Genomic DNA, 26,993 nt, shown 5'->3' on the forward strand with positions numbered 1-26,993 from the left:
AGAATGGTGCAGAAAATTAAATTGCATTACATGGCAAACTAAAAATGAAGAATCATGAACAGTTCGTATGTTAGCACAACTGATTTTGTTTATTTTTAAACCACCCCAAAATCCAATCATGCACTATGTACATAGGCAATACACGGGATAGCACACCGAACGTAGACAAGAAAGGTAAAATATATTCTGTTTTATTTTGATGGTGATTTTCCTTTTTATTCCTTTTTTTCATTGTACATCTGCTCAATCTGATGAAATGATCCAACCCATACAGATTCCTATGCCAATCCTACCTCAACTCCCAGTCCCACACTGTCTCTCAGAGAGGAGAATCCATCCCATTACCTCTGGGGGGTTTTTCTGAATGCTGGAATGTGCTGATTTTCTGTCAGTTCTTCTGGGCCTCATTTCTTATGGAAAACTGTTTAGTGCAGAACAAGTGTATCAGCATGGATCTGCTTTGACTATATTCTATAGTTAGTAGGTAAGACCAGGTAATGCTTTGGGTTACTCAGGAAATCATAAGTAGCACACACACACACAAATGAAAACAGAAAATAATCTTCCACGTCATTTAGAGTGTTAAATTTCTTTCTCGTTTCCAGTGTCGTTTATTTCTCTAAGTACTGCTCCAATTCTTTCCACGTGTCTTTATGCTCTTATTTTCTTACAAAACAGTATACTAGGCTTTCTGTATAAAACATATATATAAACATTTATATATATATATATATATATAAAAACAAAGCAACCACCCCCAAAATGGACTTCCAGGTATGTATGTATTTGTCCCTCATTAGAAAATATACTGTGTGTACATCTATTTGTGGTCCCTGAATGCCACAGTGCTGGCAATTAGAATGGGGTCAGAGAGAAAGGGGACTTCTTTGCTCCTTGTTTTCCTTTAAATCACACAGATAAATTACAAAAGGTATACAAAAGCAGAGTAGCCACGGGAACAATCAGATCCTGTTTGCACATTGGCACCATGTTGTTCTTGTTGTCATTGTTGTTACTACTCTCCAATTTGACTTCTAGCTATTACTTCCCAGGAATTAATATATCTATATATCTTTTGTCATGTGTATTCTCCCCTCACAATCAGCTGGATGCAGGTTGAGGGAGAATGAAACACTAGAAATTCTGAAAGATCCTGTGATTCTGGAAATTCTTACCCTGCTTTTCTGGCCCTCTTTCTCAAAGATGATCAATCATTTAGGAAATGATGGTTAATTCTATGTAACAACTGATTTTTAATAGCCTTTTCTTCCAAAAGGAGCTTTTGGACACTGATTTGAGATTGGTTTTTTTCCCCATTTGTTGCTGGCATTAGATTCCAGCCTTGCATTTTTGTATAAATACTGTTTTCTCAGGTGTAAGGCCCCCGTTATTGGTACAGATGGTTCTCTGTCCTCTATTCTTTCAGGAAACAGACTGCTCTTTTGAACTACTTATCATTACTGAGTGATGTGGTTGGAGAACCCCCCACACTAAATACACCTCAAAATTGGGTGGTAGCAAGAGAGGGGTTAAACTTCAGCCCAATTTATTTAGGTCACGACTTCTTGACCTGAAGACTCTGTAATTGAAAAACCCCAGATATAAAAAATGTTATGAAGATATGGGGGCAAAAAAAAAAAAGGAAAACTGTATTGAATTAAAAAAAACAAGGTACTGCTTGCTGGTTTGCAAAGAGTCTATAACACTGATAAAATCTTCGGAAACCAATGTGCTGCTTTTTTTTTTGCCTTTTTTTTTTTTCCCACTCTCCATGCCTTTCTTTATTTTGGTTTCATTTCAACCCGGGAGTTCATATCATCCCCTTCCAGGTCATACTCTTCTACTTGGCCACTGGTCCACACCTTCACGCGGTCGGTGAGGTCGCTGGTTCTGGGTGCCAGGATGAAGTCGTAAATCAGGGCAGCACTTGCTCCTCCAATGATTGGGCCAACCCAGAAGATCTGAAATACAGGTCCAAGTTATTGCATCAGGTATTTCTGCATTTGAAGATCCTCTGAGGATTCTCACCATGAAATTTACAGCCTATCCACCTGAATGTTTTCTTAACCACATGACATAAAACCAGGAATTTCTCGCCGTGAATTGGTGACAGACCCAGAGGTGAATAACTGTGACTATGTTGCCAAGTTGTGATGTTTAAAATCAGTCTTTTATGGCTAAAACATCTCTGCTACTCCAGATAGAGTGGGCAGGGGAGCATAATTTCTAAAACAACAGGCCATTAGATGCTATTTTCCAGTTAACTTCCAGTAAAAGGTGAATTTGAAAGTAATAGTCATCTAATACTAGATGCTGCTTAGCTGGTGATACTGCTGTAATTGAACTGGCCTAACCACTTAAGAAAATTGAAGTTTAGAAGCAGAAGTAATATAAGGGGTTTAGTAGACAGATTAATTTTGTTAGAAATAACAGATGATATTGAAGGCTTTGCATGGCCAAAGTGCTACTGAGTCTGAAAACTCTTTCTTTTTTTCAGCAATATCAGTAGTTTAACACAAATTATAACCTCTATCTTCTTCTGTCTCTACAAAGGATAATAATTTTCCTGTTAAATTCTGAAAACACCAGCTCCTCACTTAGTTACGTCCCCTTTGTGGCCTAATAATAATGTTCAAGTGGGAGATACTGCCAAAATTTCCCCAGTGTCCTCCGTTTGTGTTTTACTCTTTAAATTAAAATGGAATCCATATCCAAATTTTTCACAACTCCATTGTATTACCATTCAATTTCCACCTGTGCCTATGCAACTGGCTGCCAAAATTGAGAGTAGGAGAGCTGGAACAAGCCTCATTTTATACATATTCAAGAACACATGCTCAATTACAACTTTTATTTCAGCGTTTATTGAGCTTTGGTGAAATAAGTAAATTTTTGTGAAGTTCCTCATTTTAACCACATTTAAATACAGGGAATAATCTAAAATTTATAGTGTTTCCAGAGCCCTTATCCTTGCAAACACATAAGCAGACACTCAGCTTTAAGACACTGAACATTTTATTAGCTCTTAAATATTGGATGATCCTTTTCAGTTTATAAACCTGCTTAAGAATCTTTCTAAGTTGGGTTTTGCCAGATTAAGCAGTAGCACTTCACAAATTTAAATTAAATAATAAATTCACAATACAGGATTCTGTGTAATAAGGATTAAACTTTTAAAATGTTTGAAATAAAGAAATATAAAGGGGAATATCCAAAGAAAATCTACTGTATTAGATCTGTATACTGTATTGAGCACAGAGACTGCATGAGCCTGAGGACTTTCTGTTTGCCTGAGGACTTTCTGTTTGCCTGAGGCTGGTCAGGACTGAAAGGAGAATATTCTCTGATAAATGAAATGGAAACACCAACTCACTGACTTGACCCAAATGATAAGTGTTCAAACGTTTCTGATCTTGTAGGTTATGTGTATTCAGAGCCTCTTGTAAGCTAAACAAATTTACTCAACTTACCCAGTGATTTTCAAAGTTGTTGGCGATGAGTGCTGAGCCGAAAGATCTGGCTGGGTTAATTCCACAGCCGGTGTAATCAATCTAGGAGGTGGAAAGAGGACCAGAGGTGAGGCACTGATGAAGCTTCCCCATCATCTCCCTGCTTTCACTGGCCCACCCCGAGTTGGGGCATGGCAGATACAAACTGTGAGGGCTAAAACTTACAGCAAGAAGATGTCCCAAGGCAACGGAGAGACCAATGGCCAAAGGTGCCGATCCCGAGACGTCATTCCTTCTCCGGTCTGTGGTGGCCAGGACACACAGCACCAGCTGGAAGGTGGCAATGATTTCAATACCCAGCCCTTGGCCTGCATTGATTCCCTCTGAAAGCTGCATGGAGACAAGAAGGAAAATGTCACTTCATATTTCTACCTGACTTCGACCGGTGTAACAAAGTTCTGCAGTCTATTTCCTCAATAGAAAAACATAGACCTGCACATCTATTTCCCCCCTGGGGTTCCTTTTGCTTAACAGGGGGAAAAAATAGGAAGAAAGAGAAAAAAATTGAATAAAAATTAGCTTTGAAACACTCCCTGCTGTACTCAAGCCTAGGCATAAGCAGCTTTTTTTGGTGATCCAATGTGGTTGAGTGGTTGCTGCTTCCAGACAAAGTGAACACTCAGCCACTGGACACAATGAGAGTGTAATTGATCTACGTGTGAGAAACAAATGAGCCAGAGAGTTGCCTTCAGCAGAGTTTACTTTTCCAGAAGTGAACTGTGGTGCCTTAGGACAGTCACTCATTTTTTCCACATTAATATTTTAAGATAGTAATATTCCACTTATACTGTGAATTAATTGCCTGAAAAAATGCCTCTAATGCCACATGAAATACCCTGACATGTCCACGGAGTTCATGTGGGACTGGTAGATGTGAAAGAAGACCAAAAGTACCTAAAACATCTCTAGGTACACAATATTTAGGCATTGTGTCTCTAATTGGCACAGATAATGGATGTAGTCAGTGGAGATGACATCCATTCAAAGGATGAAATGTAGGTGATCATTTGAAAGCTGTTTCAGTTTTTTTTTAAAGATCTCATTTGACTACAAGGAGCTTAGACACCTAACTCACAGGTAAACTACTTTTTGGTGTCTTAGACTCAAACTAAATCTCATTCAACTTCTTTGAGGTACATAAAAAAAAGCCCCAGTTAAGGAATCCCAAGGGGCTGATGGGAGGAGTGCTTCAATTTCTTACTGAAGTAAAGTAGATTATCTAGAAAAACTCAAACTGTCAGATGTAAATATTCCAATGGTATTATTAGTCATGAAATCAGCAGAGTTTCTTGTAAATGCTGTAGAACATATTGAAACCATGGTGATTCACATAAATGGACATTACAGAGAAGAAATGCTGTCATATTTCAGGAGTACTGCTAAAAACTTGTGCCTAGCAAGAAACCATGGAGCTAAATCATTTGATGTTATAACAAGTTTTGGGTTCTGCTTTTGATAGCTGTATTCAACGATGTCTTCGTTAAGTCAAGGCAAGTCTGTTACTGAGCTGAATAACTTGATGTTAAGTAGAAATAACTCACTTCCATGGATGGGATGAAATATGAGCTTGGCCACATGCCAAAGAACTGAGAATGTGATTCAGAGTAGGGAGCAAACTCTGCAAAACTTTTTTTCATTTGTGCTATCGGTAGGTTATCACATCTGTCAGAGCCCCTGCATTAAAAATTGCTGGGTCATACATGGCAAAAAACACAATTCCTTGTTATTCTGACCTGTCCAGAACAATGAAACTATGGGAAATCCTGCTGTTAATCTGATTTTGTGGTTTATGCCCTAATTTCCCCAAAGCTAATATTTGAATAACCTTAAAACATAACGATGGTTAACTGAACTATTTCACTTTCCACGTGTGCTATTCACGTTTCTTGTTTCTTCTCTGCAAGAAAGTAGCATGATATCTGATTCCAAAGCACTGAAAAAAAAGTCATGAGTCTTTAGTTGACATAAATCTGATTTCTAAATCCTGCTTATCTGAAACACTAATAATGTATTTTTATATCCTGTTCTTTAATATGCAAGAGTAATATCCTCTGAGTTGGAAGCGGTTTATCACAAATAGAAGGGAATTCTGGTTGAAAGGATGGGTGTTTTGGTTCCTTCAGCATCGATAGAGTAGAAACTGAAATCCATTAATGAACCTTCATCATTATTAGGACTTACATGTGAGAAGTATGAGTCTGACATAAATACATCCATATGAGATGCACTGAAAGTTGCATGGTCCAGATCTTCGTGCTTGATATCTCTGAATTAATATTATATAACTTTTGTAAGTTTCAAAAATAAACACTTTTTTTTTCACTGTAGAGACAGTGGGATTTGTCGCTCTCAACAAATTAGGCTTCCAATGCATTTCCTTTATATCAAAAACAAATTAAGAATCTGAAGTACACACTCTCTGGAAAACCCTCTTACATTTGGAAGGCCAACTGGCCAAACTTAAAAGCTAGGTGTCTTAGCAAATGAGTGACTGATGTGCACATGCCCAAAAGCAGGTAAGAAGAAACCAAATTCTTTTCTATATAATCCAGCTCCAGAGAACACAGAGCTGAGGTCTGACGCATCAATGTTAGCATTTGACAAAGCCTTGACATTTTAAAAGATTAAACACTGGCCAACCATTACGCTTTCCCTTCACTTGAAGGGCTTCTACAAAAAGGCAAAAGACAATAAGAACAAAATTATTCTTTAAAAGCCTGTGATAATCCTTATCTTCAAGGGGCGGAAGTCATATTCTTCCTTTCCCTCCAGGAAAAACACATCCTACAGCTGACGTGACTTGAGATCATTCTCCCTGCTAATCAACACTTATTGATGGGCTGTGTGGAATCAAAGAAAACCTGGAAATATCATAGGAAACCTTTTGCTTTCCTCTAGCTGGGTAATTTTACGCAGCCTGCCAGGAACATTAAGATTCCACGGTGAGAGCAAGGACTCTGGGCCATGTTCCAAACTGGGACAAACCCAGGCAAACCTTGGACGTCCTGCCTTGCTGTGGCCTTTGCATCTGCAGTGTGTGAGTGCAGGATAACAGAGTATTTATTTGCCTCCTTATCAGAGCTAAATTATCACTGCAGCAGCAGCCTGGGTCATCCATGGTACACACAGAACAACACCCAGTGTGCACCATCCCAGCCACACCCCAGAAAAAGCTTTAGAAAGGGAGTAGGAAGGTACATTCCCTTGTGTCAAGTTAAAATGTACATGTATACATGCATATTTATACTTATGTAATCCTTATTGACAGAGGATTAGCAAGTGTTACCCAGAGAACATTTTACACCTTTTGAATCTAATGGTTTAAGCTCTTGACAGAAGCAGGGAGACACAACCAACATGAGTTTGTTGTCCTTTCCTTGCAGTATTTTCTGTATGCTATTCGGGTTTCTTAAGGAAAGCTTTTGTTGAATATTTTGTAGAATACCAGGCTCCAGAAGCTTCAGGGCTGTCTAAAGCTTAACCTGAATCTAGCAGGAAGCACTACCACTCATTAGAGACCTGACTGAAAATCAACAGCTGGTCTTAACATCTGGCATTCTGCTACTGAGAATATCCAGAACTCAAGGTGACCAATATCCCTGGTTCCTAAATAAACAGAATAATGCCTTGAAACAAGACACAGCCACCTCTACTGCAGTGTTGGGGTGAAGGGGGCCCTTTCCAGTGACCTATACCCACACTGCAATGCCTTTTTCCCTGCACTGGTACCTCTTACCAGTTGTCACAGGGTATGTGGGCTGAAACTGCATTGCTCTTGATGTATCTGCTCAGAAATCTTTGACATCTTCTCATGTCAGTCCAATAATCCTCATTAAGGTAACAGAAAAAATGTCAGAGGGCAGAGAACATCAGAGTCACTCCCTGAGCTTTTCATGCTTCAGACTTGGGAGACTTGAGGAGTGGATTCAGTGCTTTGAGGAGCCAAACGTGATCTAAGGGATTAAATGAAACACACAAGCCCATATTCATCTCCAAGAGAGTCTGCACAGACTTCTTTTCCTTTTTTGTTCACAAGAATATTTTCACTAAACTTCATTTCTAAGTCAGTGTTTTGACAGAAGAAGCACCAGAAACACACACAAGAAATGGGCTGAATCACTGGCAAGATGTGAGAGCTATCTGTGGACACATTTATCTGATCAGCTGAATCAATCTTGGCTGCATTAGCTTGCAGTGAGTAATTCCCCTTCGACTATCACAACTCCCAGACAAGAAGCAGAAGCCTACATGTAGACACCCCAAGGGAGGTCTAGCCTCCTGTGAGCTGAATTCCACCATTTTCAACCTTCACAATCCCATGATTAATATTTTCCCCCCAGTTCACTGTGAATCTGAACAAAGTCATGGAATAAAAATCAACTGGGATTCAGTAAATGTACAGAAATCACATCTTATCCAGAAAACTCCTGAGATGCAGCTGAATGGAACCTAAGGAAGCACTAAAGGCACAGTGACTCAAGAGACATTTGAATGAGGAGTGTTAAACCCCAAAAAGCATTATCTAGACATGAACATGAGAGCAATTAGTAGAGAGGAACACCTGTTTTTGTCTTAGGAAATGGGCAGTGGCCACATCGCTTCCAGCTCTCCATAACATCAGACAGGACATGGGAACTAAGGAATTTGTCTCCCAGAAATGCCCTTAACTGCCATGTTTAGCTGACTGACTCCCACAGCAATAATTTGGGAAAATTAATGGTACGTTTTCTTTCCTTTTGATTTTTTTTTTTTAATTATACTTTTTTTTTGGGACAGGATATTTATGAGTTGTCCGCCTTCAGATGAGAAATGGGGACAGGAAATTAAACTGGCCCAAGGTAAACCCCACTGTGTACTTCTCTAGAAGCTTCATATTTTTCTCATTACGAGTGAAAGTATATCAAGTTCAAACCTGCTTCCCGTTACATGGATAAGACACTTTGTTATGCAAGGTGGTTTCACCACGTGGTGCTGAGCTCCATCTCATCCAACAAACCCTTAGCTCTGGATTGGGGCTTCCAGGGCCCAGCTTCCTTTAATACGACAGGGATTAGTTTCTCATTGTTCCAGAAAAAAGAGAGGCCTCTGGAATTGCAGAAGTCTGTTTTCTAGCAGGGGAATGTCAGCTTTCCCCATTCTTGCGAAACACCAGTGCAAGCCCTGCTGGGTGGTGTGATTTTGAGGAGAAAATTTAAGCCACGGCACTTTTAATGGCTGGGACTTCTCTTCCTTGCATATCCTGACCATTCTACCTAAATTATTACCTATTCTCTGCCATGGCAGGCATTTTTCTTAAAATTAGCATTTTATTCAAGTAAATTCTTGCTGTTTTACAGCATTTTCTTTTTATAGCTTAGAATTTCCCTTCTTTGACTTTCCTTCTTTTACTGAAGAAGGAAAACTCTTCACAATAGTTTAGATGGTTCATTCTCTCTTCTTCATCCCCTCTCGTGAAATATTAATCATTCCTCTTCATGCCAACTAGCTATTATTTAAGTGTTTAGCTGGCAAAGTTCTTTAATGGGATATTCTACAAACGTAATCTCAGAAATTCATCTCCCTACTCCCCTCCAAACCACATCCCACTGCCTTGCCTGTCATTTTGTTTGACTTCTCTCACTCTTTCATCTCCAACTTGGTCATGAAAAGAACTTGATGACTTCCCTATTGATAACATATCTTTATTCTCCTCGAAGTCTATGCCACATCTCCATAGCTATAAACCTTCCCTTGACTGATAGTCAGAGTTGATTCAGAGACTTCATCCCCAGCTGTTTAACTACAGTTAGTCACTTCTAGCCTTGCTATTTAACGGTATCACTCTGCAATGGATGTTTCTATACCCATTATTTGAGTGCTAGGGATTCAGGGAGTACGAAAGTCTCATTTCTTTAGTAAGGAGAGACAGGAAAAGATCTAAAAAGTTTCACTTAAAATTATACGACAGGAGCACTCAGAAGCTGCTTATGAATTAGCTTTGGATCGTATCCTACATCAACAATGGAAGCATTCAGCAGAACCTGGGGACAAAACATATTGTCCTCTGCTAGATTATCCTTCCTATAAATACAACCTTAAGAGCTCTAAAGGGGACTCATTCAATTCCCAAAGCAGAAATCATATTTTCCGTTCTTTGGACAACAGACACCCTCCAGGAACAAGGCTAAGCTCTCTCCTCCCACCCTCTCTGCAGGCTGAGGAGAAATTATCCAGAGTTTTATGTCACAGTGCCATGGAGAGAAAGAGAGAATGATTATGGTGTTAAACCAGAACACATAAAATTTGTATGTCAGATGAAGACAGGCAGTAAAACTCAGTTCCTCTACAGGACTTGTATTTAGCACAGCTGGTCAGAGACAGACAATTCTTTTATTTACAATTTTACTTTTTGATGTGCCTCTGGGAAAGTTGCTTTGGGGAATTTTTTTTTTTTTTTTTTTGGTTAAATATTGCTGCTGAGAAACAAACAACTTCTATTCAGAGGATGAGGAATTGTGAGGTTCTGTATTTTTTTTCTTTGCCCAGCCAAACCCAAGCAAATAGTTAATTTTCTGTAATAGTTGAAGCACTCATTTATACCACAGAGCTGTTTATTATCTCCTGTATTACCAGCCCAGTAGGAGATAGTGTTTCAGTGGGGAATTTTGGGAATATCTGAAATTTGAACCTAATAGGATCTTCCTTTCTATGTTGTTACTGGAATAACAACTGGATTTGCACAAACCTCACAGTACGGTTGTTGGCAATTTCACCCAGACAATATTCATTTTCTATTTGTAGAAAAAACTATGAAGTTTTCAGACTTTCAGAGTCTGAGTCAGTTCATACAGTCAGTCTTGTGCACAGCATTGAAGACTTGGCATTTCCATGGAGTTAAAAACCAGCTCTGAGCCTGTGCAATGCATTTCAGGAATTGGGGGAACAATTCCAGCTCCTTCATTTCTCCACCTTGTTCATCAAGCAAGAAGTCCTAACAAAGGAAGGAAAAGGGGCCAAACCTGACCTTACCCATTCCAAATAGAGTCACCAGTGCCTTCAGGAGGAGTTGTGTGTGTATATGTGGAAGGAAACGTGCCACAGTTCTGCTCTGAAAGCATTCATTGACTCCACTTGGCGCAGAATTAGTGCCGAGATCCTGGAAAAGTTTAGTTTTAGGGACACCTCCCAGTGGTTCCTAGAGAGGGGATGCACAGGACTCGTCCAGGGAAGCACACAGACGATTTCTTTACTCCTTTCTAGTCTATGAGTTATGCCTTGCAGAGCTCTTAGGCCATGTTTTCGCCCTCCTGCTGTTTATAGTTTCCTGCAGGATGCCTGTCAGGCCCTGTATATTTGATTTAACAGGTTGTTGTTGTGCCTCAGCCTCAGATCTCTTCAGCTTCAATGAAGCTGCAGCAGTCAAACGCCAGCACCGGCTCTGGATGCCAGGAAAATCAGCACTTTCCCATCAGGTTACACATTAATAAATACCCAGGGCTGCAAAATGCTCCCAGCCAGGCCAGGAAAACCTCCAGGAGACAATTGTGGTACCAGGTAAAGACCTCTCTGTTGCTGAATTCTCTCGATTAATCTGGAGAATGGACAAATAAGCAAAAATGTACTACTGCCCTAAAGAAAACAGGCAATTTCCTTTGGAGACAAACAGGAAATTTTTCAAGGGCTGTCTTTTCTTCCTTTAGTACTTGTGATGTGCTTTGCTATCCTTGCTTTAAAAATGCTTCTCTTAAAAATATCTGTACAGCCCAAATAGTGGTATTTTTTAGGATTCTCGTATTAAAGAAATGTATTCTTGACTCCCTAAAGGTTCACATTATCTGGTAAAACCTGTGAGCCCTGCTACAAAAAATTTACATGTTTTTTTTCTTACAATTTCACAGATTTAACCAGAATTGATCCACAATATTCATTCTCTTGTTGTGAAAATTACCATTTGTTCTCATGCTCTGGTTCTTCCCATGCCAGATCTTGGTTTGGAACCAACACCTACTAATAGATATTTTTTAAAGCTTTCCAATTAATTTAAATTAAAAATTGAAATTTGGGCTTATCTCATCTGAAGACTCTTTCTGTCCATCTGTCTCTGATGTGTGAGTGTGTTTGGGGGTGTGCACACACATACACATCAAACAACCAAATATATTTGGTATAGGTCATCCAGTGCTATGGAAAGGAAACCAATTTTAACTATTTATTCACCACTCAGGAAGGGTGGTGGCAAAATGAATTTTACTTATAATTAGTACTTAATCCTGCTTAGTTTGACAGAAGAGAAAAAAATCATTCTCTGAAAATCCCAACATGATTCCACTTGCATTGCAGTATTACCTAATCTACCAAATTAATAGTGTTTTTAGATCTATGGCAACTCGTTGTTTTAAGCCCCCCTGTGCACCCCTTTCAGGAATTTCTACCATTTCTAAGTAGAAATAAATGAAGAGAACCTTTAGTTTGAGGCCTGCAGAGCATTTTCCAAATAGTCATCGTTGGACCCACAGGCACAAAACCCACTCTGATCTCCTCTGTTCTAGCACAAAAGGACTGGACTGCAGGAGGATGAGCACCAAGGGCCTCTCCTTGTGCCAGAAATGGCCTTGCTGCTGCATCCCTCCGTGCTCCCTGCCAAAATCCCGGGATACGGCTCTATTATCAGAGAGGCGCTAAGCAAATCTTTGTAGAAATGGAAATCAGCTAATAAGCTCTGAGATCTGAGATAAGGATTAAAGCCACAGCCCCAAATTCTCTGGGGGATGGGTGATAACCATCAGGTTTATGTCTCAGCCCAGATGTTTCTGCTGTCACTGTGTGAACTCATTAGAAACAAGCCAAGACCGTGGCCAGTTTTGAGCAGGTGCCTTTCCTGTGTCCCACCTGCCCTGCCTGGGGCCTCTCAATACAATGCTGGCAAGCTTTAAAAGCCCTCTGCTGCAAAAGCTGACAGTGAACAATGAGCTATTGTTGTGACAGTCTTTGTTAAGAAATAAAAATCCCAGATTAATGTCATGTACTGGAACCATTTTGCTCATTTTCAAAATGCAGCAGCTTCTGATCCCTTGTGAAAGTTCGAGTGCTCAAGCCCACAGATGTCCCAGCAGAGGCAAGATTGGCAGGAGAAGCCTAAACTGGATCAAAAATAGGCAGGGCAAAGGGCAGAGACAGGAAGAATGAAGCTCCTCACTGCCCTAGACTTGAGAAAGGCACAGTATATAATCTGCATTGAAAGAAAGAAAAGGCATCCAAGGATTTTTCAATAAGCCCTAAAGGTCAGGAACTCAGCTGCATGTCTTGTCCATCCAGCAGCACCTCTGGAACTGCAATTTTCCACAGTGACTCAGAGGAAAAGCAGCATCACTTACTCAATTGTCCCCTCACACTGTCAAGTTCTCAGTTTATTTTGGATGTTCTTCCAACTCAAGCTGGCTTTGTTTAATTGGAGGTTGGAGAACAGGCTCGTAGGGCGCGGGCACGAGGAGACAAGGAAATCACAAGGCAAACACTGACTCATCCAGGGTAACCAGGCAAGTCCTGCTCCCCATGGTGAGAAGACCACTGGTGTGGACCAAATGTGGGGAGGGTGGTGACTCCCATCGGGAATCCCCTCTGAGATAAGTTTCTAAAGGATGGGAAACATCCAAAGGGGAATATCAGGATAAAAACTTCAGTGCTGACCCACGAACACCATTAAAAGGTGTGACAGGTCTCAACTACATGAAAGGGAATTCCCAGTGCTGGTGCAACATTATGTTTGCACTGGAAGTGCATACTGGAAATTTGTTGGGAGAAAATTCACCAGCACTGATGGCCTAGAGATAAGATCATCTGCAGAAGATAAGGATCCATATATCTTATCATATTCTATACTCCACTCTCCTCGAGGCAAGAGATTGTTCATCTTCCCCAAGTAGCAGAATAAGGCTGGAGCTGGGGACACATAGACAGTGAAGGAAAAAAATTAAAATCTTCAGCACTGAGGTTCCAAGTTGCTCTGTTGCTGCTGGATCACAGTCCAGCTGAGTGGGAGTAGCTATGGAAAGAGGACTCATTCCCATCTCTGGAAGTGTCCAAGGCCAGGTTGGACGAGGCTTGAAGCAACCTGGTCTTGTGGAAGGTGTCCCTGCCTATGGCAGGGGGTGGAACTGGGTGATCTTTAAGGTGTTTTCCAACCCAAACCATCCCATGATTATGGTTCTGTGGTGTGATTTTGGAGAGGTTGGAAGTTGCCTCAAAGCAGCAGATACTGCCCTGGTATGAAGAATCAAAGACAGCAAAGGCCTCCTTTTTCCCTGTCCTTGAGAAATCTGGAGCTGGACGCTGCGTGTTTATCCCCAGAGGACATTGCCCCCCTGTGTGCACCAATTCTGCCACGGCTGATCCCAATTAGGGAAGCCCCACAGAGCAGCAGTGGCAGAGACACAGCCCGTCACAGCCGAAACCCGAAGGGTGTTCCAGCAACAAGTAACTTTCCATACTCCAGGAATAGTATCCATGTGAATATTCACCTGTCTTAAAATGACCTCCGAATCCACTGACCACAGATCTCTTCTGGCTTTTCCAGAAAGCTCTCTAGTTGCACAAACAACATTTATCAGTCCACTGGGTGTTTTCTAAACCCAAGCCCTCCTATTTGTTATTCTTGATTGTTTTTCTTTTCCCTTTATCTACCCGAGCAACGTTACCTTCAGGTCTGTTTTTCTTGCCTACAATTTTTGATCCACTTACAACTTTAAAAATAATATCTTTCATCATGAACTCGAAGACAGAGTTTTCAAATAGTTTCCAAATTATAGCCCCGAGACTTAGGGGACACATTTCCTGACACTCTCATCAGTATGCCAAAATACAGGTACTATGAAATCATGAAAATTGTGAAGCGGTGTCTGGATTTGTCACAAAATTCTAATTATTTACACATATCTATATCTATCTTTAGCTCAGGTTATTTTATATAGATAGATAGAGAGAGAGAGAGAGATAGATAGATAGATAAAGATATAGATACAAAATAACCTGAGCTAAAGAAATTTTCCCAGCATGTTTTTAAAAGTTTGGTGAAAGTTCTCCAGATAAACACTGTTTAACAGCAAATAATGTGTTACCTTACAGCACAGAAGCCTCCTCCCACCCCTCTTTCCTGCTCCAGCTCTTTGTTGGTCATTAACTGCCTGTGCTGAGTAGTTTGTTCCATTATCCAAGCTCCAGATCTGTCTTCGCCAGACAATAGCCAGCTCTGCTGGCAGATGAGTGCATTTTGAATCTGGTATTCTCTATTCTTACAGCTTTACCTAATGGAAATTTGTAACATGTAGTAATCCAACTTCCAAAAAAAGATACAAGATGATGTAAGGAAAAATATTTAAATTTTTAGAAGAGCAAACACGCTGCATACTCTTCTTCCAGCTTCTCCAATTCTCAAAGTTTTTACTTTGGAACCCACACCACTACTAAAATACATTGGAAGTTAAGTGTCTTTAAAGGATTCAGTAATCTAAATACATCTCTGAGTGTTGTCCAAAATGTCTTACTCAGGACCAGCCAAAGTAACTAAAAATATATCTGTTGACTTAAGGAACGTTTGGATCAAAATCCTAATGTGTGACTGGTTTGCTTGTCTTAGTGTAAACCAGACCTTAATGCTGAACATGTTAAAGGAGCATCCTGCATTTTCAACCTCCCTTCTTTCTCCTCAGCCTTTTACTGTCCATGGCTGGGTGTTGTGCCTCATGTGCTTGTGTTTCCTTTCTTCCCTTTGGGCAATGAGAAAGACACGGATTTATCCCACTGAATTTTGGATACTTAGCAGAGGCTCCCAAGCCTGGAGCCTCAGCAAGGCAAAGAGGAGCTGGGTGTCTCTGGGGGCAACTCAACAGATCTAGAGGTTGAAGTGCCTCTCTTCATCTCTCACTCTCTGTGGGTTAGAGAGGAGCCAATGGAAATGGGTTCTCAGCTTGGTCCCTCAGTGTAGAACCTGCAGCCAGGCAGGATAAATCCAAGTTCAGGCATGCAACCCCACCCAGTATCCACTGGGAACACTGGATGGCCACTCACTCCATTACACTGCCTCCACCACATTTTCCTGTAAAAGACACCTCTCTAAGAGCACAGCAGGGTCAGAACAGAGGACAAAGCCCCACACATCCAGACCTTCTTCCCACCCTTGTCAAACAAGCAGCACTCTCTTTCTTTCTATTCCTTTTCTTAGCAGGGAATCCATACCTCGTTATCCTCAAGAAGGGCCAGAAGACAGCACAGCTGGCAGGGATGCCAGCTCCGAGCCTCCCCTCCTTGTCCTCAGGTTAAAAACCATAACATAAAAGCAACCCTGTGGTTTCTCCTTGTCAGCTCTTTGCTGAAAGAGGCACCTTGGTGCTGAGCTGTGGTTTCAGGATGTGCCCCATCGAGATCGACTCTGCACAAGCACAACCCCTCTGCTGCTGCTCCCCCCTGCCTTGGGCTCAGACCCAGCTCCCCCTCGACTCTCCCCTCCCCAGGCACTCCAGGCTTGTCACTGGGAAATGAATGGATTTGCTTGCCTTTCCTTTCCTCTCTAGCTCTTTCTTGCAAGGGAGAAGAACAGCTGCTGCCCTCCCTGTCCCCAGGGGGGTCTCCCCACTGTGCCTCAGGCCAGAACATTTATAGCTGGATGTGAAAGAGAAAAGAAACAAAATTCTGAATATTTTCCAATGACAGACAGTGAGACCAGAGCTTTTAGAAACTATATTCCCCGTTATTCCACTGCACAGAAATTGCAGATCGATTTGTAAAATTTATATGATGGAGACTTAACCCTGCCTGCTTTTGCCTTTGTAGCTTGGGGAGCTACTGACCGAGGGGCAAAAGGACCTTCACCCCCCTTCATACATGACCAATGTTAGGGCTTTTGGTTAGGGGAAGGAACCAGTCATCAGGATTTTATGGAAGCAAAAGGGAAAAAGCAAGCTTAAGTGCTACCAAAACCAGACCTCCCGTGTTTAATGGCAGTTGGACCTCTCGAGGAAACCACTTGGGCGGACACCCTGTCCCATGCGGTTGAGCTGTTCCCTCTGTCCGTGGTTTCAGAGGAAAAGATCATGTATCACACTTGCAGCCAGAGCCTTCTGGAGTCAATAGAATTATTTGCTCCTCTTCCCCAAAATGTTTTGAGTCAAGCCATTAAAATTTCCAAAGTGCTGGCAGGATGGAATAGCTTCAGGCACCAGGAGAGAGGGAGGTGAGCAGCCAACTCACAGAGTGCCACGAGGGTGGATGATATTGAGCTGCCCAGGAATCATCTTAATATCAGATTTTATTCTGTTTTGAAAATCTGACTCATGTTCTGAAAATACTGTAATGTCAAATGACAGTATACAAAACCATATTGCTAGTTTGCCTAAATTATTTCAGAAGAGACGTTGCATTTGCAGCTTTATGTCCCAATACCCTTGTGACTTCAAATGGGCAAGAGATTTCAAATTAGATCAATTCACAAACTGCAGTCAGGAATATTCTGCAAGAAAGGGGCCACAGAAAATACATGAAATACTTGTTCTTAAGAGATCAGGTTGAATAAGTGACCAGAAGGAATTTCCATTTACAGCACTGTGTGTCCTTTAGTGGCTGTAGCACTGCCTCAGACAGTGGGATGGTTTCAAGTTTAAAAGTGTATTTATCCTTTTTTTTCTCCTATTATGCTGCAACAACAACAGCAAAATGACATTTTGAGGAGGAGGAGTTGTGGCCAGGCAGTTTTTAGGCAGCATGATGTGAACATGATGTGGCTGGGAGAGAGCTGGAACCTGCACCCCAGTTACCTGTAGCTGCCTCACATCTTCCTCCAGTTTCCACCTGAGAATTCAGGATTTCTCCAGTTTTTGCCCAGAAATGCACAGAAAGGGCCACTGGGATTCTGTCAGGCAGGATCTGAGCACTCTGCCTAATGCAACAGGTGCTGCTTACACCTTTGGGGATGGGATTTCTCTTGCTACACATCTCTCTCTGCTCCCATGGGTTTTCATCGCAGCCATCACCAGAATACACAAACCATTAATTAAGTAGTGAAAACGAACCACACTCACAGAAGCCGAAATAACACTGGTATATGCACATTAATCAGCATGGCACCTTAGACCCTCAGAACCATGAAAGGTCATGAAACTGCCAGTGTTAAACTGGCGTCAAATCCACCTTTCAGCAGCTTGGATATACAAAACAGAGCACAAGCAAAACTGATCACGACCAGAACGTCCTAAAGCTCCAAAACAGGGGTGGGGAGGAAGGACCATCCCTGTGACATCCTGGTTATCAGTCAGGACTGGATTCTCTGCTACAATAAACATACAATAAACAGCCAGCTGCCCAAGGTCACCAACAGCACACCCACATCTTTAGTAGATTACAGGTGCTACATTTCTACTAAAAAAAAAAAAAAAAAAAATAAAGCAATAGAAAGGAGGAATTAAAAGTTTCTACTTACAGCATTAAGCCCCAGGGAGTTTCCTGGGAGAGAGGAGGTGACTCCCGAGAGAATGGCTGTGGCCACCACTGCCCCCAGGCACTGGGCGAGGATGTACATGAGCGCCTTGAAGATGCTGATCTGGCAGCTGAGCAGCAGCCCCAGGGTGACAGCCGGGTTCAGGTGTGCCCCGCTGATGTGGCCCACGCTCTGCGCCATGGTAGCGATGGATAACCCAAAAGCCAGCGACACCTTCACGTTGTCCTGAGACCTCGTTGATGTTTTGTTGGCCACCACGGGGAAGTTGAAGCCCAGAGCTGAGCCAATGCTGATAAAAATAAAAAGGCTCATGGCCAGGAATTCAGCCACCACTGCCCTCCAGAACATTTTCTTTTTGAATTCACTAGCCATCTTCCCTCTTTCTCTCTCTCTCTCCCCTCCTCACTTTCCCTTCTCCCTCTCTCCCTTCCTTTGCCTGATATTTTTCCTTTGAGGTCTGAAGAGAAATCTGGAGGAAAAATACAGTCCTTGGATTATTTATAGGGCTTTGGGTGGTCTGTAGGAGGGAAGGGGTGTTGCACAAAAGGAGGAAAGAACATCTACATAGATGCTGACTGCTAGATTGATGTAAGACACTGTTTGCCTGCCAAAGTTTTTTCTTCCTTTTTTTTTTTTTTTTCCCCCCTCCCTTAACAGCGCTCGATCTCTGCCGCCGTTTTTAAGAGGCTTTTGAAAACTCTGGGAAAAATCTTTAGAAGAGCCTCAGGAATTTCAGCCTCATTTCTTGAACTCCTGTGTCATCCTTCAGCACACGGATCGGAATGAAAGCTTTGATGGGATTTCTGTCTGGAGCTGAAACAGAAAGCAAAGTTATCCGTGCAGGCTGGTAAGTTATTCACGCGCAGCTTCAGCGGCAGCAGATAACAGCTGAAAGTAGTAAATAAGACTGACAACTAAATCCACACTCTAGAGGCTTCAGTAGCTCCGTTTCTGTATTTGAAAAAAAGAGTGGAAATGTCCCTTCTGCCGGCTCCGTGGACTCGGAGCTGTTTGGATGCCAAGCCTGGCGGCTGCACGGACACACTTGGATTCACACAGCTCACACGAGCTGGTGTTCACTGGTGAGGGATCAGTTTTAATCTCTCTGTAAATCTGCCATAACACTGTGGTAAGCTGGAAGCTTTAAATACATGTAATTTGGATGCTGAGGATGATTTTTTTTTTTTTTTTAATTTATATGATTTCTTCGCTTTTTTTCTTCCGAACACAAAGTTGTCTTGGGGTTTCCCAGCCTTCCCCTTCTGACTGGAGGGAAAAAAGCCAATTTGGGGGGCTTCCTAGCCCCTGTCCTGCAGTGAAAGCCCATCTCTCACCACCCTGTTGAAGGTCAGCTCAGCTGTCCTGGCTGTCACCAGGGAAACTCTGCTGCTGCTGAGCCACAGGACTGGCCAGACACAGAGTCAGAGGGGAGAGCAAGGGAGAAGGGAAATTACATGCTTGGGTTTGCAGACAAAATGAACCTCCAGGCAGTGCCAGAGCCTCTCGGAGCAAAAGGTCTCGGTGCCTGGTTTTACCTCCGCGGGGCTCAGACGCTCAGATTAACCCCTGTGCTCTCAGATCCCTGCCTGCTCCAGCAGCTGGGGCTGTCTCCAGCTGTAAATCCCGGTGCTTGCTCTGACTTCAAACCAAGAAAAATCTGTTCCAGAGGCAGGAACTAATTCCCCAGGCGCAACTCTTGAAGCATAAGTATTTTAAATCAGCCTACTTCTCTGCCTCCTCTTTGTTCTCTTCTTTCTTTAACGCACTGGTAACATCTTCTGAATTCTACTTAAATAAATTCAAGGCTTTTTCATTTGGACAATATGTCAGTAAGAGGGGAAAAATCAAATACACACCTGGATAGTATTAGACAGTCAATAAGGGGTTTTTTTAAATATATTTGGTTTTCAAAAGATGATGCAGTGACAAAGCTGAAAACGATTTTAAAAAAACCCCATATGTCTGCAGCTTATCATACCCAAGTTCTTATTCTTTCTAGGCATCAGATGTTCTTCATTTTTCACATAGCCAATTTTATTTCCTTTTTGTTTTATAATACACTTACACAACAGGAGTGTACCGGTGAAAAAGGAAAAAGTAAAGAAACAGAAACGAATTAATTACTGGGTTTACCCTTCTAATTACAGTGGGATTTCAATGAGGGACCATGTGACAAACAAATCAAAAATCAAATTTAGCCAAACAGTGGAACATAGCGGAATTTTAATATAAAATACAGTTGATTCTAGTTGTGTCCTGTCCAGCAGAACTTTTTATTTACTGCAAACACTGTCTGAGACTTGAAGATCTTCAGTGACCAGCTGGTGCTTCCAAGAGGATGCCCAAGACCCAGGCAGGGCATGTATCACACACCTCAGGGAACTGGAGAGAACTCTGGGAATAGTTTGAAAGAGTTTCCATGTGTCCCAAATTGGCCTCTGCAGGATGGAGCTGCCCAGATAGTCACCCAAATCCACAGGAAACTCCCTCTTTACTCACCTCTTCCTACAATTAGGAACTGGATGACCAAGCCACCTCTGTATCAGTACTGATAAGGTGAGAAAGATCCCTCCAAGGAAAACTTTCAGAAAGTGGGAAAATAGACTGGGGAAGTATTGCAAAATGCTTCCCTGGTTTCTGCAGTCTCCTCTAAGTATCCCTGACTGGCCTGTGCCAGAGACAGGACACCAGGAAAGCCAGACCTTTATGTGAACAACACAAACATGAAATGTACCTCAAGAGTAGCAGGTTGGGCACCACCTTGGTGTTGAACCTGTTGGTCACCTCACACTTGCATTTTCATCCTGGGACTCTTCTTTTGTCTTTTCGTTAATGTTACCCAACCTGTCATTTTATATTTTGGAACTTGGTGCCACAGTAACTCAACAAAACGATCACTCAGACAAAAAAAGAAAAAAAGAAATCTGAAATAAATTAAAGACAATTAAGGGGAATACACACGAATAAAAGAGCAGAAACAGACTTGTCCTGTGCATAGAAAGACCACCAAGTGGGGAAACAGAAGGGAATAGCAGCAAAAGGACAAATATTCTGCACAAGTAGAGGGAATTGTGGACAAATTAAATTGTGCAATAACTGAAGTGTAATAAGGAAAAAGGGGAGAGAAAATGTGAGTAGAGAAAGCACACATCAGTTGGACTTCTTCAGAAATGTCCACCACAACGCAGATCTAATGGGTGCCCAACTCACTATGTCACTTTTCCAAAAACCCAGCTCCATCCCATGTTCTCAGGCTGATAGCAAAGATCCCAGTGTTTGGCCAAGCAAACAAATTACACTCAGACCCCAAAACCACCAGAAGCCAAAATAAAGGCCAAAGCCCAGTTTCCTGCATATCAGATAAGCCGGGGTTTGTGCAGTTTTCTGAGCATGGTTTTAGCTTATGCACCACACTTGAAGGTGGGTTTGGATTTTTCTAGAAATGGAGAAGATTGCCAACCTTATGCTGGTGTTTAGGACAGGCAATTAAGAACAGATCTGTTGGGAACAAGAAGGAAAAAGGAGCTTTTTATCTGAGGGGTGTTTCTTCACAGATGATTTAGACCAGTGTACTCCCAACCACTCTGATTTGGTTACACTAGAGACAGCTGAGTGAAAAATCAAGCTCCCAGGAATGGGTATTTCATTGCCAAGATCTCAGGACTGACTCATTTTTTGTGTGAAACAAATCAGGTTTTGGAGGGCTGTGGCACAAAACTCCCTTAACATTTCATTCAGAAAACAAATGTACTTGTTGTTGAAGTGGTAGGCTTTGTTCTGTGATCCCACACTTCAGATTGCTCAGGATCTCTGCTTTTTGAACAGAAACAAATGTCAGTAACTTCAAACTTGGTCTTGGCTAACACGAAATCTCTGGGAATTTCCCTCTTAGGTGAAGGAACAGTCAAAGTCTAAGGGCAGAAGGAACGAACGTCAGTCCAGCAGTCAAAAAATTGGAAGAACCAGGGGAAGTTCAGCAAACTACAATTACTCCTCTCTCTCGAAGCATTAGTTATGCTGTGACCCTGCCAGAGGAGTCTTTTAACAGGCAAGCAGCAATTCTAGGAAAACTACCTCCAGTTTCAGAAACAACAGAAATTCCCACTTCTGCCCATGGACTTTGACCCCTCTGAGCCATCACCAACTGTCACCACCATGGAGAACAGCAAAGCCATGGAGCAGGAAGAGCCAGGGTATCCATGCATCCTTCCCAAAACACCTCAGAAATGGGAAAGAGTTGAGCACTGGTGGCTGGAATGAAAACATACAGAAAGTTGTAGGTCACAGATGGAGTTTCCCATAAGAATAATTCCACAAAATTAAACAGATTAACACCAATACTCAGGAGCTGCTTCCTGGGCTCAAATCACTTTCTGGATAGAAGGAGAACCTCCCCATGTTGCTGATGTAAAAAGTACAGGGTGGAAATTGAATCAAGGTAAGGATGCTCGGAAATTTCTCTGCAGGAGCTGCCTGATCACAGCGAACCACTGTCAGGGGGAGCAAAGTGTCTGAGAACTTGGACAGGCTTTAGACTGAATCTCTGACTTAACGCTCCTAAATCCAGGAAAGATGGACTATTTCACACACTTCCCCCTCTCCAAGGGATTTGCTACCAGCCAGTCTAAGCATCCACGTGCTCCATATGCCAGCTGATGAAAATTCCCTCCTCAGCTGCTCAGCTGGCTTTGGTCCCTGTATGGAAAACTCAGAGCCTGCCTTACCCCCATGGAGCTGGACACTGAAATCCCTGTGTGAAGCTGGACCTGAGTTCTCACAAACTCCTCTAAGGGGACCAACAGTTATTTATCAACCATGAGTCACCAGCTGTTTTGGGAGGCAAGATGGGATGTCACCCTCTAACGAGCAAAATTCAAAGGCATGAAGTTCTCATGATTAATTTTCATTTAGGTACTTCATGATTCAGTGATATCAGAACAGGTTCTGAAGACTGATCAAGTTTTTCCTTTTGTTGTAAACAAAAAGTATCTGTGCATTCCTCCATGTTCACCTAGATAACACAGTCCTCTTTTGATGGTTTTTTTTTTTTTTAGTTTTTCACTACGTGTGGATATGCTGAGTCTCCTTGCTACAGCATTTCCCTGTTTCTTGTCTTCATTCTCCTTTTTTCTTTTTCCCTCCAGACCATAATAAAACAACAGAAGAGAAAAGCTTATCAGTGAATGTATAACTGGACAAAATCTGGGGTTGTACAATTAAATTAAAGAAACTCAGTATTAGCAGAGGCTGATATTGACATCACTGAGCAATAGATTGATAGAAAAGATCATTTAAGATTTGTTTTCTCTTGAAGGAGATTCTGAAGGCATCAGAAGAGAAAATCACTCATGAATGTCCTTGGGGAGTTTGCTTCCAATTTCAAGTTTTTCTGTCTTCTGAGAGCAGAAGACCCGACTGAACTTCCTGAAAACACCTATAATGCAGTGAGAAATGTGTCAGCACAGCAGAGTTTTTCATCACAAGTACAACAAAGCCACGTGGGTGGCATTTGTCCCCCCGAATTGTAGGTGTCTGTGTCAAAAATGGCTCCAGCTGCTCTGATGTCCTGTGTCTGCCCCTCAGTGAATGCTCTTTGTGACCATTTTCAGAGCATGATCACAGCCCTCAATTTGAGACATTTACACTGCACTGCCTCCATTTAACCAAATTTTTAGGCTGTCTGGGCTGCCCAGCTCCAGAGTCAGCACTTATCTTTCTCTGGAAATGCTGATTCTCTGGCCATGAGAGCTGCACAGCTGCCAGACAGTGACAGGACTGCTATTATCCTTTTTTTGACACTTGTGGGAAATGAAATAATGAAGATGACTATCTTCCAATCCAGACACAAAAGGGAATTTCCCAGACAACTGCTAAACCAGCCTGCATCAGGAAGCAGATTTTTTTTCACTTTGGATTCCCTTGTGCCACCAAGTTTGACAGCAGCATCTCTCCAGAGGATGCAGCAGTGTGGACCATGAAGTCTCCACCACTGCCTGTTCTCCTGACACACAGCATGGAGTGCCGGGGAAAAGGAACCACAAAGTTGGCTCTCATCAGGAACATCTTTTGTCTGAAGGCAAAATTCAGACAAATTTTTCCAAATCAGGCATTTCTTCTCCCCAAGCTTATGCTGGAGAAAGAAGCCACAGACTCTGCTGATAGCAGCCAACTTCCAGCAGCATTAATATATTAGTAAATGCCCCTCTCCTAGCAGTGATGGATATTAACCAAACAAACATCAGTGCGCTCTGAGGAAAAGCCATTTTTGTGAGAAATTTATAAAATGAACCCTTACCATAAAATAGGAGAAAATCTTTCCTCTTTCTCCAAACAAACCTTCTCAAATACTTTTTATTTAAACCCAGTTCTCTTGTGAAATATTTTGTTTCTCAATCTCAGAAAATGCCACCACATTGAGGGTTAAACTCCAAATATTATTCATTTTCCTGAGTGTACATATTTAGCAACAATTGTCCTTTTGAATTTCCTGTGCCCAGTGCATCATTGGGAGGTTGACCAATTTTTTTTCTTTTTTTTTTCCTTTTTTTCACCCTGCACATTGTGTTACAAAAAATAATAAGTCTGCCAGCAATACAGAGCATGACACACCAGTGACTGTGCTAATGAAAGCCTTGGTAGTTCATTACAAACACAGGAGGTGAATAAACCATTGTTATTGCTGTAGGAATAGTTTCAGTATGGATCAGGGTTCGCCTGGTTTTTTAAAGCACAGTCCAAGCTGCTGCTGCCCTTAGCTGCAAAGCACCACCAGAGCAATGCTGATGATTTGGTTGTTTCCAGGGAGGTTTTTTATGTGATTTCCATGGGTTTTGTCACCAGATTTGATCACTGTGTGTGCTCTGTGCTCTGTTTCCCCCTGGCTCAGCTGTTCAGGCTCACAGCTTGTCTTTGGCACAGTCCGAGGTGCTGATTCAACATCAGAGACTTCTTCAGAATAATGAATTTCTTTTAACTGCCAAGTGTTATAGGGCACTGGATGTTGAACTGATAGGGAAAATAAAAAGGAGACCTCGAGGTGAAACTTGTGACCTATTTCTCAAGCAGAAAAAAGCCTTGAGATGAACTTTGTCAGGTTTATCACACAGCCACAGCCTCAGAAGTGTCAGCCGGAATTGTCAAATCTGTGAGATCACACTGCAGCAGCAAAGGAATTCAGCATTTGATACAGGCTGCAGAAAGGAGGCAATAAAACAAAGACAGCATAGGCAGAGAAGTTGTATCACTTACAGAAAGCTGTGCCAGAACTTCGTAGTAAATGGATCATCCTTGGGAGTTCCTGAGTCTTCCCTGCATTTCCAATTACACTTAATCCTCCTGACAGCAGTTCCTCTGGGCTGTCTTCCTCGAGGATGGGGATTCCTGTTCTCCTTTAGAAGTTCAATTCCAGCGCTTACATCCAAATTTTCCAAATCTCCCTTGTAATTAAAGCAAAACAACATGGATCTCAGAAAAGATTTATTCCCTTCCTCTCAAAAATTTGGGATCTTTTTAATGGTTACGCATCTTATTTTTTATAGACTGATCAATGTATTTTCTTGCAAACTTTCCTCTTTTGTTCCTCTTAACTTCTGTTAATGTAGTTCTTTATCTGATGTTTTATGATTATAACATCGTGAATTTTCTCTATAGAAAACCTCGTTTGTACTTCAGGCCAGTTTTACAATCCTCAAGATTCATCTTAATTCTAACTTTGCACCTCCAGAGCACTGCTGCCCCTTCTAACTCAATAATGCTTGTGACTTTTACTCCTGCTCACTGCTCCATCATTCCAGACATAAACCTGTGGATACGAAAATGCTGCTAGCAAGAATTTTCTTGTTATTTTCTAAGTCTGTGAGAGACTTTTCTCTCTCACTGAAGAGGTAGCAGAATTATGTAAACAGCCAAGCCACCTGCAACCTTGAGAAGCCTTGTTTATAGTATAGTAGAAAAATATTTTGACAATGGATGCTTTAGAATTTTAGCCAATCACCCCAAGGGGTGGCTGATCCTTTGTCCAATTAGACTATGAAGAAAAAAGTCTATCAAAGAGTTTGTAAAATAATTAAATAAATCAATCTTGCTGCACAATTCCTGCCTGCTGGATCTTCTCTCCTCCTCCTTACGGCTGCGGGACACAGTGATATACCCTAGGACATTTTAATATAAACCTGTGGGAAATACCACACCAGAATGAGATCCCAGCAAGGCCCCTATCTCCATAACATCCTCAGTTTTGATCATAAACCATTGATAATTATTTCTTAGGTGTAGTTTTCCAACTTGCTGCAAATTCATAATCCTGGCTGGTTTTGTCCTTCCTTGCTTACAAGAGCAGGAAACTCAAAGCTTGGCTAAGACCAAGGGATAACTATTGAAAACAACTCAAAAAAAAGAGAAAATCCGTAGAAACAGTAGCATTCACCCCATTTGACTTAAGACACATCCTATAAGGTTAGTTTTACTTGTTTCCCTTGCAGTCAGTGGAAAGAAGCAGGCACTCTTGGCACTCGACTTTGGATGCTCAACATCGGAGACACCATCGACCACATTGACCAGGTCTTTATTTCAAAGTAAACTTTGATGCACAAAACTACAGTGCTTGCTTGTGACACAAATTTTTAGCAGGACCTACCCAATTTCTTCAGGAGCAAGTGGGGAATGGATTAATTATTCCTTACAGAAGTATTTCTAAGTAAATTATGAATTCACACTCACGATACGCAGTTTTATAGGAAGCACCATTTTCCTTCCTTGCAGAAAAGCATCAATGTGCAGCACCACAGAGTACAGAAAGTTTGCCAAAAACCAGATAAGCTCAGTTGATGCAGAAGCAGTCTGAGATGCACAACTGAATAAAAAAGAAGAAGAAGAAAGAAGAAGAAAAAAAAGTCTATAAATTACATTAGGCCCCAGCTTTCTGTAAGAGAAGCAAAGCTGAGATCTAGGAAGCTTTAAAAGTTTGGGCCTTTTCAAAATCATCTCTGTTTTGTTCTCATCTCAACATTAGCAAATGGTGC

At 41.7% G+C, this 26,993-nt stretch overlaps 1 protein-coding gene across 1 annotated transcript; it reads right to left on the reverse strand.

The window, feature by feature from the left end:
• Positions 1-66: 66 nt before the first annotated feature.
• Positions 67-18,446, reverse strand: AQP1 (aquaporin 1 (Colton blood group)). The gene is made up of 4 exons (XM_082296864.1): positions 17,956-18,446; positions 3,675-3,839; positions 3,471-3,551; positions 67-1,961 (listed from the first exon to the last, which is right to left on the reverse strand). The coding sequence occupies exons 1-4, from the start codon at positions 18,343-18,345 to the stop codon at positions 1,782-1,784; spliced, it is 816 nt and encodes a 271-aa protein (XP_082152990.1). The 5' UTR covers positions 18,346-18,446; the 3' UTR covers positions 67-1,781.
• Positions 18,447-26,993: the final 8,547 nt, after the last annotated feature.

The sequence above is a fragment of the Coloeus monedula genome (assembly GCF_965178545.1).
Source record: "Coloeus monedula genome assembly, chromosome: 1".
NCBI classification, from domain to species: domain Eukaryota; kingdom Metazoa; phylum Chordata; class Aves; order Passeriformes; family Corvidae; genus Coloeus; species Coloeus monedula.

What these genes read in the sequence shown, in the direction of transcription:
- AQP1 (XM_082296864.1), bottom strand. Translation starts at nt 18,345, where the DNA reads ATGGCTAGTGAATTCAAAAAGAAAATGTTCTGGAGGGCAGTGGTGGCT. An exon ending in ACTCCCTGGGGCTTAATGCT is followed by an intron (nt 3,840 to 17,955) that starts GTAAGTAGAAAC and finishes GTCTCCATGCAG; the next exon opens with CTTTCAGAGGGAATCAATGC. An exon ending in CCTTGGGACATCTTCTTGCT is followed by an intron (nt 3,552 to 3,674) that starts GTAAGTTTTAGC and finishes TCCACCTCCTAG; the next exon opens with ATTGATTACACCGGCTGTGG.